Here is a 13969-nt window from a genome sequence, read left to right on the forward strand (position 1 = left end):
GTAAGCTTTTCTTGATCCTCTCAGCTGCTAATGCCTACACCCATAATCACCAGAAAAGGCCTTGTATTTATTTTTTATTATTTCTAATGAATTCAAGTTACCTTCCTTGATAGAGCATAAAGTTCTTGAATGCAGGAACTATCCCAATGGTATAATGAGTACCTAAAAGTGCCTGATTCATTGTTTAAAAACAAAAGGAAGGGATAAGAAGTAGAGGAAATTGAAACATTCCATTTTTACCAGCAAATGGTACATCATAACCATGGAGCTCAGATCTTCTCAAACCACAATTTCAGACAACTCTCCTCTCTCTCTCTCTCTCTCTCTCTCTCTCTCTCTCTCTCTCTCTCTCTCTCTCTCTCTGTGTGTGTGTGTGTGTCTGTCTGTCTCTCTGTCTGTGTGTGTGTGTGTCTGGATATGTGTGTGTGTGGGTGTGTCATTAATATTTTCCTATCTTACTAGGATTTGAAAGTATTAACCTGCTGTTTAAAAAAAAAACTCAGAACCTTCCATGGCAAAAAAAAAAAGTTAGGGAAACAGGTATTTTTTTTTTCAGTGTGCTGCTTCTACAGATGGTGTGGTCTCACTTCACTGCTTAAGAAACCACAGTTATTTACCTCAGTTTGTGTAGCTTCCCCACCCCCTCCCTAGAGACCCTCTCAGAAGAAAGACACACAGTTTTTCCAGGAAGGTCAGTAACTCAGTTTTCTTCTGCCTCAGCTTGGGAAAAATTGGGTACTGGTCTGGTTCATTCTTTCCACGCTTGATACCCATTCTTGCTGGTTCTTATCTTTTGATATTAGGGTGAATTGTACCTTGACCCTCTTTACCTCTCAGATACCATCTTTCCCTGTTGATATTAAAACCAGAGGGGATCCAGAAAGCACCTAACCCCATTTAATTATTTGTAAAATATAAGAAACATGATATTGATTGTTTGGACAGAATATCAGGGTTTGAATCCTGTGTGACTTTGGGAAAATCACTTGAACTCTCTAGACTCAGTTCCTTATCTGTATGATGACAGGGTAGATTGCATGGTCTACAAGATTCCTTCCCTCATTATACCTGTGTTTGCTCTGAGAGCAGAGATTACTATCTTATAGGAAAAGTCAAACAGACAGAAAGACATCATAAAAAAAATGAGACGCAGATCAGGCTGATTTTTTTGAAGTGTGTCAGGAGAGCTGGGATGAAGTAGAAGGGGAAGGAAGGAAAAATAAATGATCTGGGAATTGCCTGGGCATTTCAGGTGAAGAAAAAATGTTTATTCATTTTGTGTTTTAATCCCAGGTACCCAACCTATTCTCTCATCATCTTCCTCTTTATCTCCTCCCAATTCAATTTATTATGCCTTGTGGTCCTTAGGACCTCAAAGAAAAATAATTAACTGAGAAATCTTTCTTTGGCAACCCTCACATCACCCCTTCAAGAGCAACTGTTCAAGATATTATGCCAAGAGCTTAGGATACAAAGTTAAAAAAAAAAAACAACTCTGCCCGCAGGAGACTTACTTGGAAGAAGGAATATGATATAATATGTATAAATGAAATAAAGTAAGGCAAAAGAGAGCTCAAAGTTTTCTAGGAATTTTTGAGACAGGAGAGCATAATGGTAACTGGAGGGTTCAAAGGAATGAAAATAGTGGAAGGTAACCTCCTTTCTCAAATCCTGGACTCCTGCCACCTTCCTGATCTCTCTACTCTATCCCATTCTTGCTGGGTTGTTTTCTTAGCTGGTTCATTTGGGCAAAGGCATTAGCTAACTAAAGATTAAGGTGACATCCTTCCCAGAGATATTTGCTTCTATACAAGAGACTCAGAAAGAAAGAAAAGTCTTTAAGCCTCAAGGGAGTGAATGGAAAGGTGGAATTGGAATTGGAATTGGTCACAAGAACAGTCCAGTGTGACATGGCCTTTCCCATCTTCATTCAAACCATAAGATATGTGTTTTCACCTCTTCATAAAGCATGAGACAGATTCCATTAACCTAATACCAGATTCCCAGGTCTATGAATTTTCCTGAATCTTTCTGGTTTTCTGAAAGTGGATAGTCCAAAAAAAGAGAGAGAGAGGAAGAAAAAGCACAGACTGTGATTGATAATTCAGCTAACATTGTTCCCTACCCCCATACTTCTCCATCCCCAACTCTGTAATTTTGATCATTAATCAAATATATGGCAAAAATATAAGGGAAAAAGAGGAACTTGATTAATTTACTCACACTTCCTTCCTCTTAAAATGAACTAGCAGTCTCAGATAACAGCTAGTAGCCTTCTCCAGAACTGTCCTTGCCTAGGGGCCCAGGAAACAGGTGCAATTTCAAATGTGACACATCCCTAAATCATTAAATGGAGGGAGAAAGAAAAAGCAACTGTCCCTTCATAAGGGAAAGCAATCCTTTCCAGAATCAGGCTATAGGATTGAGGGTAGGGGTTGGCAGAGGGGATTGGTTTAAGCTAAGCCATCTGGGAATAGTTGAGTAAACTCACTGGATTAAAGGAAGAAGATCTTTGTGTGAGGACTGGAGAAATTTTGAGAAACATTAGGATTATAGGATTTAGATATAGGAAGAATCTCAGAAAACATTTACTTCAACCCACTCATTTTAATCATAGATAATAATTCACATTTATATAGTACAAAGCACTTTCCTCACAAACTCTGTAAAATTAGAACAAGTATTTTACCTCTTTTTTGCAGATGAGCAAACTGAGGGCCAAAGTTTGGATTCGAACTTAAGTTCTCTGACTCTAAATTGAACATTCTTGCCAATGTCCCATGCTGCCTAAATTAAGGTTCTAAGTAGGGTTGAGAAGCTAGTCAAAGGATTGCTATTTCCTTCTTCCAGGAAATACACACACACACACACACACACACACACACACACACACACACAAACACACACGGAAACACACAAATTCAGGATACAAGACAATGAGTCAGATCCAATTCAACAAGCATTTAATAAACATCTTCTAAGGCTAGACACTATGCTAGATAAAAAGGGTTAAAGACAAAAGTCTTTAAGGGTGTTTATATGCTATTAGTTGAATATAATGAGTAAAAACAAAATAAATGCAAAGTATTAACTTTGTAGGCAGCGTAGTGTAGTGCAGCTTGAACTCAGTATTTCAAATCTGGCTTCGGATATTTCCCATTTGACCCATGTTTGCCTCATTTTCCTCATATGTAAAATGAGCTGGAGAAAGAAATGGCAAACCACTCTAGTTTCTTTGCCAAGAAAACCCCAAATGGGGTCATGAAGAGTTGAACATGACTTAAAACAATGGAACAAAAAAAGAGTAGATTATTATGGGAGGGGGAGGGAAAGGGAATCATCATCACACAAAGACAATTGGAGTATTCAATCAGTTTAAGTGTCTTGCAAGAGAGTAATATTTGAACTGAGATTTGAAAGGACTTAGGACTTTTAACAGTCTATATGGAGATGGATGGCACTCAAGAAAAACTACATAGTGATGTAGATAGGACATGGAATGTTTGTAAATGTAAACTAGGAAATCTATCAAATTGTCTGGGAAGTAAAGGAGGTAAGGTCAAAGAAAGTAATGTGTGGTCAACCTAGAAAGAAAGGTTACCCAAATTGTACAGGGCTATAAATGCAAAATAGAACAAATGGTTACTAATAGATAACCTTTCTATGGTGCCTTAAGTTTTAGAAAGCTCTTTTTATCTTATTTGTTACAAATGGGGGGGGTTCTAGTTTATTCTGGAAGCAACGGGGAACCCCCAAAACACCTTAAGCATGGGAACAACACAATTGGATTTGTGTTTTAGGAATATCATTTTGGCAGCTGGGTGGAGAATGGATTGGAGAACAGAGGGGTCAGATATTGGAAAATCAATTAGGAGTGATGAGGGTGGCTGTGACAAAAGTGGAGAGAAGGGTTGGTAGTCATGTGAGTGATACAAATGAGATGTATTCAGGTGATGTTTTGGAGGTAGGATGATCAAGACAGCAAAGGATTGAATATGAGGAGTAAATGAGAATGAGAGAATAAAAATGATTACTATATAACAAAACTGAAAGGCCAGAGGAATGGATACTCTTGTAGGTTTTGGGGGAAAAAAGTAATAAATTTCATTTTGGACATGTTGAGTTTGAGAAGTTTCAAGGATATTTGGGAGGGGATGTCAAAAAATGTTTAAAGATACAGGATAGGAGCTTAGAAGAGAGATGAAAGCTGAATATACAGAGATCTTCAGATATGAGGTCTGCACAGAGATAATCAAATCCATTAGAGCTAGTGAGATTATCAAGAAAGAGTGCAGAGTGAAAAATAAAAAGAGGGTTTATGACAGAACCTTGGGAGTGAGCAGCTAGGTGACACATGGACAGAGTGCTGATTCTGGAGTCTGGAAAAGTAGAGTTCAAATCCAGCATCAGACACTTACTAACTAGATGAAGCTGGGCAAGTCACCTAACCCCTGTCTGCCTCAGTTTCCTCATCTGTTAAATGAGGATTTTAATAGCATATACCTCCTACAGTTGATCAGAGGATCAAGTGAGATAGTAATTGAAAATCTCTTAGCACAGTGCCTGGCTTTAAGTTAGGTATTTCAATGGTAAGTATTATTATTATTATTATTATTATTATTATTATTATTATTATTATCTTGTAGTTTTCTCTTCTGCAGAATGTAGGAGATGTACTAAATGGTCCTTTATAGTTTTAAATCTTATTATTTAGAAAAAGACTCCTGCCCAGGAAGTAGGCTGGAGAATGGAGATTAGAGTGAAGCAGACATTCATAGATTGGGGTAGAGCTACTCAGATATTAGATATGCTGAATGAAATGATTCTGAAGAATGAAGAATCTAAACCAATGCTTTAGATTTGGTAGGGGATGAGATGGGGATGAGAGCAAAAGAGTTTTTAGAAGAGGACATTCTAAAAATACTATCAACATTACTTTCTGTAAAGCATTTCAAAAGGAGAAATGGGGGCGGGGAGAGACAGGAGTAAGTACTCTATTAACTCTGCTAGTATTTCCTGCAAATGAAAGATAAAGTTGAGGTTGGTGGTAGGGTTTGTTTGGGTAAAACAGGTGTGTACCTTGGAGATCAGCAGATACCTTCAGAAGAGAAATAGCTCAGTATGGAAAGTAGTAGACCTGACTCTTCAAAATATATTGGTTTGTTATTTGGTCTCTCCCCTTTTTGGGGGGTGGGGGGAGGATGGAAACAGAAACAGGAACTGGAGCTGAGACAGACTGAATGCCTCAGTAAACAAAACTACCCGAGGCCACTTTTTCAAATTTATTTTTATTAAAGATATTATTTGGGTTTTACAATTTTCCCCCCAATCTTACTCCCCCCCCACCGAAAGCAATCTGTCAGTCTTTACTTTGTTTCCATGCTGTACCTTGATCCAAATTGGGTGTGATGAGAGAGTAATCATATCCTTAAAGAAGAGACAAGAAGTCTAAGAGGTAATATGATATCTTTCTAAATTAAAGGGAATAGTCCTTGAACTTTGTTCAAACTCCACAGATCCTTATCTGGATACAGATGGCACTCTCCTTTGCAGACAGCCCAAAATTGTTCCCAATTGTTGCATTGATGGAATGAGCGAGTCCTTCAAGGTTGATCATCACCCCCATGTTGCTGTTAGGGTATATAGTGTTTTTCTGGTTCTGCTCATCTCACTCAGCATCAGTTCATGCAAATCCCTCCAGGCTTCCCTGAACTCCCATCCCTCCTGGTTTCTAATAGAACAATAGTGTTCCATGACATACATATACCACAGTTTGCTAAGCCATTCCCCAATTGAAGGGCATTTACTTGATTTCCAATTCTTTGCCACCACAAACAGGTCTGCTATAAATATTTTTGTACAAGTAATGTTTTTACCCTTTTTCATCATTTCTTCAGGATATAGACCCAGTAGTGGTATTGCTGGGCCAAAGGGTATGCACATTTTTGTTGCCCTTTCGGCATAGTTCCAAATTGCTCTCCAGAAGAGTTGGATGAGTTCACGGCTCCACCAACAGTGTAATAGTGTCCCAGATTTCCCACAACCCTTCCAACAATGATCACTATCCTTTCTGGTCATATTGGCCAATTAGAGCTGTGAGGTGGTGCCTCAGAGAAGCTTTAATTTGCATTTCTCTAATAATTAATGATTTAGAGCATTTTTTCATATGGCTATGGATTACTTTGATCTCCTCATCTGTAAATTGCCTTTGCATATCCATTGACCATTTGTCAATTGGGGAAATGGCTTTTTGTTTTAAAAACGACTCAGTTAGGGGTGGCTAGGTGGATAAAGCACTGGCCCTGGAGTCAGGAGTACCTGGGTTCAAATCTGGTCTCAGACACTTAATAATTACCTAGCTGTGTGGCCTTGGGCAAGCCACTTAATTCCATTGCCTTGCAAAACAATAAAAAAAAAACTAAAAAAATGACTCACTTCTCTGTGAATTTTAGAAATGAGCCCTTTGTCAGAATCATTAGTTGTAAAGATTGTTTCCCAATTTACTACATTTCTTTTGATCTTGGTTATATTGGTTTTATCTGTGCAAAAGCTTTTTAATTTAATGTAATTGAAATCATCTAATTGGTTTTTAGTGATGTTCTCCAACTCTTCCTTAGTCATAAACTGCTCCCCTTTCCATAGATCTGACAGGTAAAGTAGTCCTTGATCTTCTAATTTGCTTATAGTATTGTTTTTTATGTACTTAGACATAAAACCATGTAACCATTTGGATCTTATCTTGGTAAAGGGTGTGAGGTGTTGGTCTAATCTAAGTTTCTTCCATACTAACTTCCAATTATACCAGCAGTTTTTTTCAAAGAGGGAGTTTTTATCCCAATGGCTAGACTCTTTGGGTTTATCAAACAGCAGATTACTATAATCATTTCTGGCTTTTACACCTAGTCTATTCCACTGTTCCACCACTCTATTTCTTAGCCAATACCAAACACTTTGATGACTGATGCTTTATAATATAATTTTAGATCAGGTAGGGCTAAGCCACCTTCTTTTGAACTTTTTTTCATTAAGCTCCTGGCAATTCTTGACTTTTTATTTCTCCATATGAATTTACTTACAATTTTTTTCTAACTCATTAAAGTGATTTTTTGGAATTTTGATTGGTAGGGCACTAAACAGATAGTTTAGTTTGGGTAGAATTGTCATTTTTATTATATTAGCTCTCCCTACCCATGAGCAGTTGATATTTGCCCAGTTATTTAAATCTGATTTAATTTGTGTGAGAAGTGTTTTATAATTGTTTTCAAAAAAATTCTGAGTCTGTCTTGGCAAATAGACTCCCAAGTATTTTATATTGTCTGAGGTTACTTTGAATAGGATTTCTCTTTCTAGCTCTTCCTGCTGTATCTTGCTAGACATATATAGAAAAGCTGAGGATTTATGAGGGTTTATTTTATAACTTGCAACTTTGCTAAAATTGCTAATTGTTTCAAGTAGTTTTTTGGATGATTTCTTGGGATTCTCTAGGTAGACCATCATGTCATCTGCCAAGAGTGAGAGTTTTGTCTCTTCCTTCCCAATTCTAATTCCTTCAATTTCTTTTTTCTTCTCTAATTGCTGATGCTAACATTTCTAATACAATATGAATAATAGTGGTGATAATGGGTACCCTTGTTTCACCCTTGATCTTACTGGGTATGCCTCTAGCCTCTCCCCATTGAAAATAATGCTTATTGATGGTTTCAGATAGATACTGCTAATTATTTTAAGGAACAGTCCATTTATTCCTACACTCTCTAGTGTTTTAATAGGAATGAAAGCTGTATTTTGTCAAAAGCTTTTTTTAGCATCTATTGATATGATCATATGATTTCTGAAAGGTTTGTTGTTGATATAATTGAGTATACTAGCAGTTTCCTAATATTGAACCAACCCTGCATTCCTGGAATAAATCCTACTTGATCATAATGTATTATCCTAGTGATAACTTGTAATCATTTTGCTAAGATTTTATTTAAGATTTTTGCATCTATATTCATCAGGGAAATAGGTCTATAATTTTCTTTCTCTGTTTTAACTCTTCCTGGTTTAGGTAACGGCACCATATTGGTTTGATAGAAAGAGTTAGGCAGAGTTCCATCTTTCCCTATTTTTCCAAAAAGTTCATATAGAATTGGAACCAATTGTTCCTTAAATGTTTGGTAGAATTCACTTGTGAATCTATCAGGCCCTGGAGATTTTTTTCTTAGGGAGTTCAATGATGGCTTGTTGAATTTCTTTTTCTGAGATAGGGTTGTTTAGGTATTTAATCTCTTCTTCATTTAACCTGGGCAACTTATATTTTTGTAAATATTCATCCATTTCATTTAGATTATCAGATTTATTGGCATAGAGTTGGGCATTTAGTTTCTGTGTAAGAGACCAGAGGGCCTGGATTGTAGATTGTATGGAAGTGATTAGTATGTAAGAAGACTGAAAAGAAGTACAGAATCCAGATTTGTAATGCTAACTAAATGCTAACTAAAGAAGTTCCTATTTGGTCTTAAAGGGAGATCCAGGAGTTTGTTGAATAGGACTATTTCTTAGTCATTATAATTCCTTTATGCTCTTCTCTTATCTCAAAGTTTCCCTTCTCTTTTTTCACCAAATACACTAGAATGTTTTAGAATATTAGGGGTAGCTAAGTAAGGCAGAGGATAAAACACCAGCTCTGAAATCATGAGGACCTGATTTCAAATTTTGCTTCAGATACTTATTAGCTGTTTAACCTAGTCAAGGGTGACTTAACCCCATTGACTCCAAAAACATATTAGAACTAGAGGGAACCCTAGAGATCCTTCGGAACAGATCACGACTTTCTGCCTCCTTCATAAAACCTTCCCTCCAGCCTCCGTTGATTTCTTTACCACATTTCTATAGCACTTCACATCTGGATACCCAATTTTACTATATATTCATATTAATGTACAGGTTGTCTCCCTCTTTAGAATTGAAATGCCTCAAGATCAGGGCCTGCTTTTTGCTATTTATTTTTATCTCCAGTGATTAATACAGTGACAGACATTCACATAGTAATTTTTATTAACATTTAACAATTTATTAACATTTTGTTGAGAAACAGGATAACTCAATGCCATATTTCTAAGAGAATGTATTTGTTTCAGCTACTGATCAGTGTGCAGCCATGGAATCTCGGTCTTTGGCAGAAGGAAGCTACCTGGGACTACTGCAAAGTGATGTTGACCCAATACAACTTTTCCATTTTTATGACCAGCCCCTGGCTACAGAAGAAGAGATTGAGTTCTCTTCAGGTGAGTGATGCTTCCAAAGGACACAAGCACATTCCACCCTATAGCCTCCTTATACCCTCAGTCTTCAAATGGTTTAGTGTGAAAGGCGCTGATTTTGAAATCAGAGGATATTGGTTGGAATATCAATTTCCCCTTGTATAATGTGGCCAGTGTAGCCAAAACTAGAAGGAAAGCAAAAATTGAGCATGGGAGGAAACCTTCACAGATAGTATATAATTGTGTTGGAATGCTGATGTGGTATAAGAAATGAAGAGCTAATTGATTTTAAAAAATGTGGAAAGATTATTGGCTCTATGAAGGAAAATGCTATCCATCTCTAAAGAAAGAACTGACATATATAGATATGCATATAGATATGCATAGTGCCATCTTACATATGTGTGTGTATGTATATATATACATTTAGTTGTACCCTTCTTTAATGTGGGGGAGGAGGGAAGGAAAAAATAAAGTTAAAAGTGCACAGCAAAGAACAAAAGAAAACTTAGGAAGTAAAGAAAAGTAAAGTAGCTTTGAAAATCAATGTGTATTATTTATTATAGAGGTTTTCTTGAACTGTATTGTTTTATATTGAATCCTCTATTATGTTTTGCTGTGTACATGGAAATATTCTTTTTTTCTTATTTTGTATTTAAGTTTAAAATGAATATAAAATCATATACACATATACAAAAAATAAAATTAAAAAATAACTGGCTAAAAAAATAAGAACTTCAGATTTCCTACTAACTACCTTTGTTCCTGTCAATCAACTTATCTGTGCTTTCACTTCCTGACCTGTCAAATGAGGAGGTTGTATAAGGTGAACATAATGATCTCTGTCATACAATCTCCAGATTATATGATCCTCCATGAGTTCTCTTACAATCAGAAGAAAATCACACTAGTTTCATTCAGTTCATTGAAGCTTTACTAAATATCTATTTTGTGCAAAGCAAGGCACTTAACTGGGTGCTGGAAATACAAAAATAAAATGAAAAAAATAGTCTATACTCTCCAGTAGTTTACATTCAACCAAGGGAATAAAAAGGTAAGTAAATACATAATAATTTAAGGAAGGAGGGAACCCTAAAAAACTAGGACAATCGACTTCCCTTAGTAGGTGGTACTTGAGTTTTGAAGAGAACTAAGTATTCTGAGTTCTTCATTGGATGAGAGGAAGTATTATACAGGAGCCATGGGGGAAAACTGCAAAAAGCAGGGAGAGGATAAGCAAGTAAGTCAATTTGATTGGAACAAAGGATGTGAGAAGGAAATTAATAAGAAATACACTTGAAAAGTACCTGTTGTATTGAAAAAACTTAACCTCCAAACTATTTTATCCATAAAACTGCTAAAGATTCTGGAGTATCTAGGAAACAAGTTCTTCCTTGCTTCTTAGAATCAAGAATGATAGAGCCACAAGGATCTTAGAAATCCCTAATCATTTAATTCATATAATAATTTTTATAAGGAAGCTAAGTCTCAAATGTGTCAATTTTTTTGCTCAATGTCATATAGCTAGTAAGTGATAGGTCTTGAATAGAACCAGAGAGCTTCTGATTATGTTCTCTGTACCATGTTATTACCCTCCTTTTTAATTTTTTTTATATTATTCACTTTCTTGTTGCAAGAGAAAGCAGAATAAGTACTTAATAAGTATCTATTTTGCATCAAACATTGCATTATGAACTTTACATTATGACAGATATGATTTCATTTGATCCTTACAAGCTTGAAGGATGGGTGCTATTATGATCTTCATTTGAACTAAGGAAACTGAGGTAGACAGAGGAGGTCATACAGCTAAGAAGTATTTGAGGCTAGATTTGAATAGGTCTTCCTAATTCTTGGTCCAGCACTCTACTCACTTTACAATCAATCTAAACCACCACTAAGCAGAGTGACTCCAAACGATTATTCCAAACACTTGCTGATTGGTATGACCTTAGAGATCATATCCAAGTGGGGCTCACTTTGGGTACATAAGGGCGTAGAAAAATGTTTCAGCCTTTAAGAGCAAAATACTTCTCAGAGGCTGGGCTATTTGTATTCCAGTAAACAAGACTGTACCATGGACAGCACCCATTGACTGGGAATTGGCTTCTACTTCAACCTCACTCTGGTCCTCTTTTCACTTGGCTATTACAGAGATTTTTGCTGCTCAGAGGTTCATAGAATGTTAATCTGATGTTAAAAACTATTTAGTTCAATAGTTTCATTTTGTTGTTGTTCAATCTTTTTCAGTCTTATCCAACTCTGTGATTCTATCCAGGGTTTTCTTGGCAAAGACACTGAAATGGTTTGTCGATTCCTTCTCTAGCTCATTTTACAACTGAGGAAATTGAGGTAAAGAGTTATGTTCCCAGGGTCACATAACTAGTAAATGCCTGAGGTTGCATTTGAACTCAGGCCTGGTACTATAGCTTCATTTTATAGAGACATAAATGGAGGTTTAGAGAGATTAAGTGACTTGTCCCAAATCACACAGATAGTAGAAGAGTAGGAATTCAAATTCAAGTCTTTTGACTTGATTCAGGACTTTTTTTTTGACAGAGAACTATGTTGTTTTTCTTTCATCCAATCATTTTTTTTTCCTTCCAGATCCTGATACTGATACAATCAACTGTGATCAGGTCAACAGGCTATGGAATGCCATAGAAGATGAGGGGACAGGAGAAGCCTATGACAGGATAGGTAAGGGGGCAGGGGTGGATGTTAGGGTGCTGATGGTGGTGGTTTTTTCATTTTGGGTTTTAATTTAAAACAACAATGATAAGATCCTAAACACTAGAGATATCTTCATACTCTTTTTAAATTTTCTTATCTTTGTACTATCTTATTTACCTATTTATTGTGAACCCAAGTTCAGAAATATGACAGAAAGGTTGGAGGGGAAGGACAAATAATATAAGGAAGAAGTTTGAAGGGAGCTGATGGTAAGGGCTATAAGAAAGATTTGCTCTCCTCCATGCATTTCTGACCTTTGTTTCTCTACTTTTTCCTCTTGGCTTCGTCTATCACCCAAGGGTCACAGTGCCATATTGTCTTTTTACCCTCAAACACCATACCCAAAACTGCTATCAGAAAGAGATTTGCTAAAATAGGCATCACATTAAGCTATTCATTCATATTCCCTCCAAGTCATCTGCATTCTATTGGAAACTACAGCATTTTACAGACCTATCTGACATATTCTGGCTATGTGACTCTGGGCAAGTTGTTTAGCCTTTCAACACTTTGGGTAACTCTAATAATTAAGTTGAAAGGTGATAAACTACCTTGGTCAGTCAGGCTTCCTCCTCTTGGAGCTCCCTACACCAGCGAAATCAGTACTCCAAGTTAAGGGAAGTCAATATTTTAAGCATTAATTAGCTCAATGGGAGAGGAAGTCACACAATCCTGTTTATACTACCTATATGAAAAGTGTGCCCTTTTCTTTAGGCTACAATCTAAAAAAGTTTGAACCAGATTCAGATCCAAGCTACTACATAAGGTGTTATGAGGATATGCCTTCCCAGGAAAATCTCTCCCTCTTGTATTATTATGGAATGCCTATCCCATGATCTGATAGTTATCATTAAAATCATTGAATTTAGAGCTGGGAGAGACCTTAGAGAGATCAACTAGTCCAAACACCACAGTAAAGGGGTGGCCACTTGCCTCCGGACTCAAAATTCAGTAACCAAATCAGGATTCTAACCCCATGTCCTTTGGCATTAAAGGTTTTTCACACAGTGGTCTTTCCAGACTTATTTAGGATAGCACTTTCTGTCTGTATCTGTCATGGATCCATTTATATTTACTCATGCCCTTACTTCCCAGGTCTATTTGTTTTTTTTCCCCTCTTTATGCCTGAATGCTCTCTTTCCCAGTATAAATTCAGAAAATTGAAATAAATGTGAACGTATCTGATCATGTTATTTTAATGACTCCCTATTCCCTCTGAGATAAAATATAAACTCTTCTGTTTAACTTTTAAATTCCTTCACAACTTGGCCCCAATTTACCTTTCCAGCTTCATTATATATTATATTATTTGCAGTATTTTACTATTCATTAAAATTTGCTTTCTTTTTATTCCTCATACATGATCCTCTATCTCCAATCTTCATGCCTTTGTACTAGTCATTCCTCAATGTCTGGGATGTATGTCCTTTTCACTTTTATTTCACAGAATTCCTCTCTTGCTTCATGAAATCTTTCTGTGCTGGTGTTTTACCCCCTTTACCTATGTGTATTTAACTACTTAGGGAAAGGAAACATAATTGTGATTTCACCAGCATTGTTTTTATTTTTATCTACAATCTTTCATATGTTTCTAGATCTGGCACATTGATGAATGTTCATTGATTAAGTGATAAATGTTACTGAACTACATTTAACTAGTGGTCATGTGTCGATACTCCAAAAACTGATATCATTGATTGGAGGACACCAGGTCTCAAAATCTCACATGTAGTCTCTCAGCATTCAATAAAAAAGCCAAACATACCAGCTTCTGCTATTGTGGTAAAATTCTTTCCTCTATTCCCCTTCAGATTATATATTATATATAGCTCTAGAGTTGAAAGAGACCCTCTAAGTCAACTGTGACCCTTCATATTTGATTAGTAAACTGAGGCTAAGAGAAATCTTTGCCCGAGACAGCACAGGGAATATATGAAGGAGGAGGAATTGATCTCAGGTTTTCTGACTCCAGAGCCAATGTTCTTTCTACT

At 36.5% G+C, this 13969-nt stretch overlaps 1 protein-coding gene across 4 annotated transcripts in view; it reads left to right on the forward strand.

Moving 5' to 3' along the window:
- Positions 1-13969, forward strand: part of CIITA (class II major histocompatibility complex transactivator) — a 97543-nt gene that overhangs the window by 44041 nt on the left and 39533 nt on the right. For all 4 annotated transcript variants that reach the window (XM_074196395.1, XM_074196396.1, XM_074196398.1 and 1 more), the window contains exons 2-3: positions 9123-9269; positions 11853-11945. In XM_074196395.1, coding sequence (XP_074052496.1) covers positions 9123-9269; positions 11853-11945 — 240 coding nt within the window. The remainder of the gene's footprint in view (positions 1-9122; positions 9270-11852; positions 11946-13969) is intronic.

The sequence above is a fragment of the Macrotis lagotis genome, chromosome 8, assembly GCF_037893015.1.
Source record: "Macrotis lagotis isolate mMagLag1 chromosome 8, bilby.v1.9.chrom.fasta, whole genome shotgun sequence".
Taxonomy (NCBI): domain Eukaryota; kingdom Metazoa; phylum Chordata; class Mammalia; order Peramelemorphia; family Peramelidae; genus Macrotis; species Macrotis lagotis.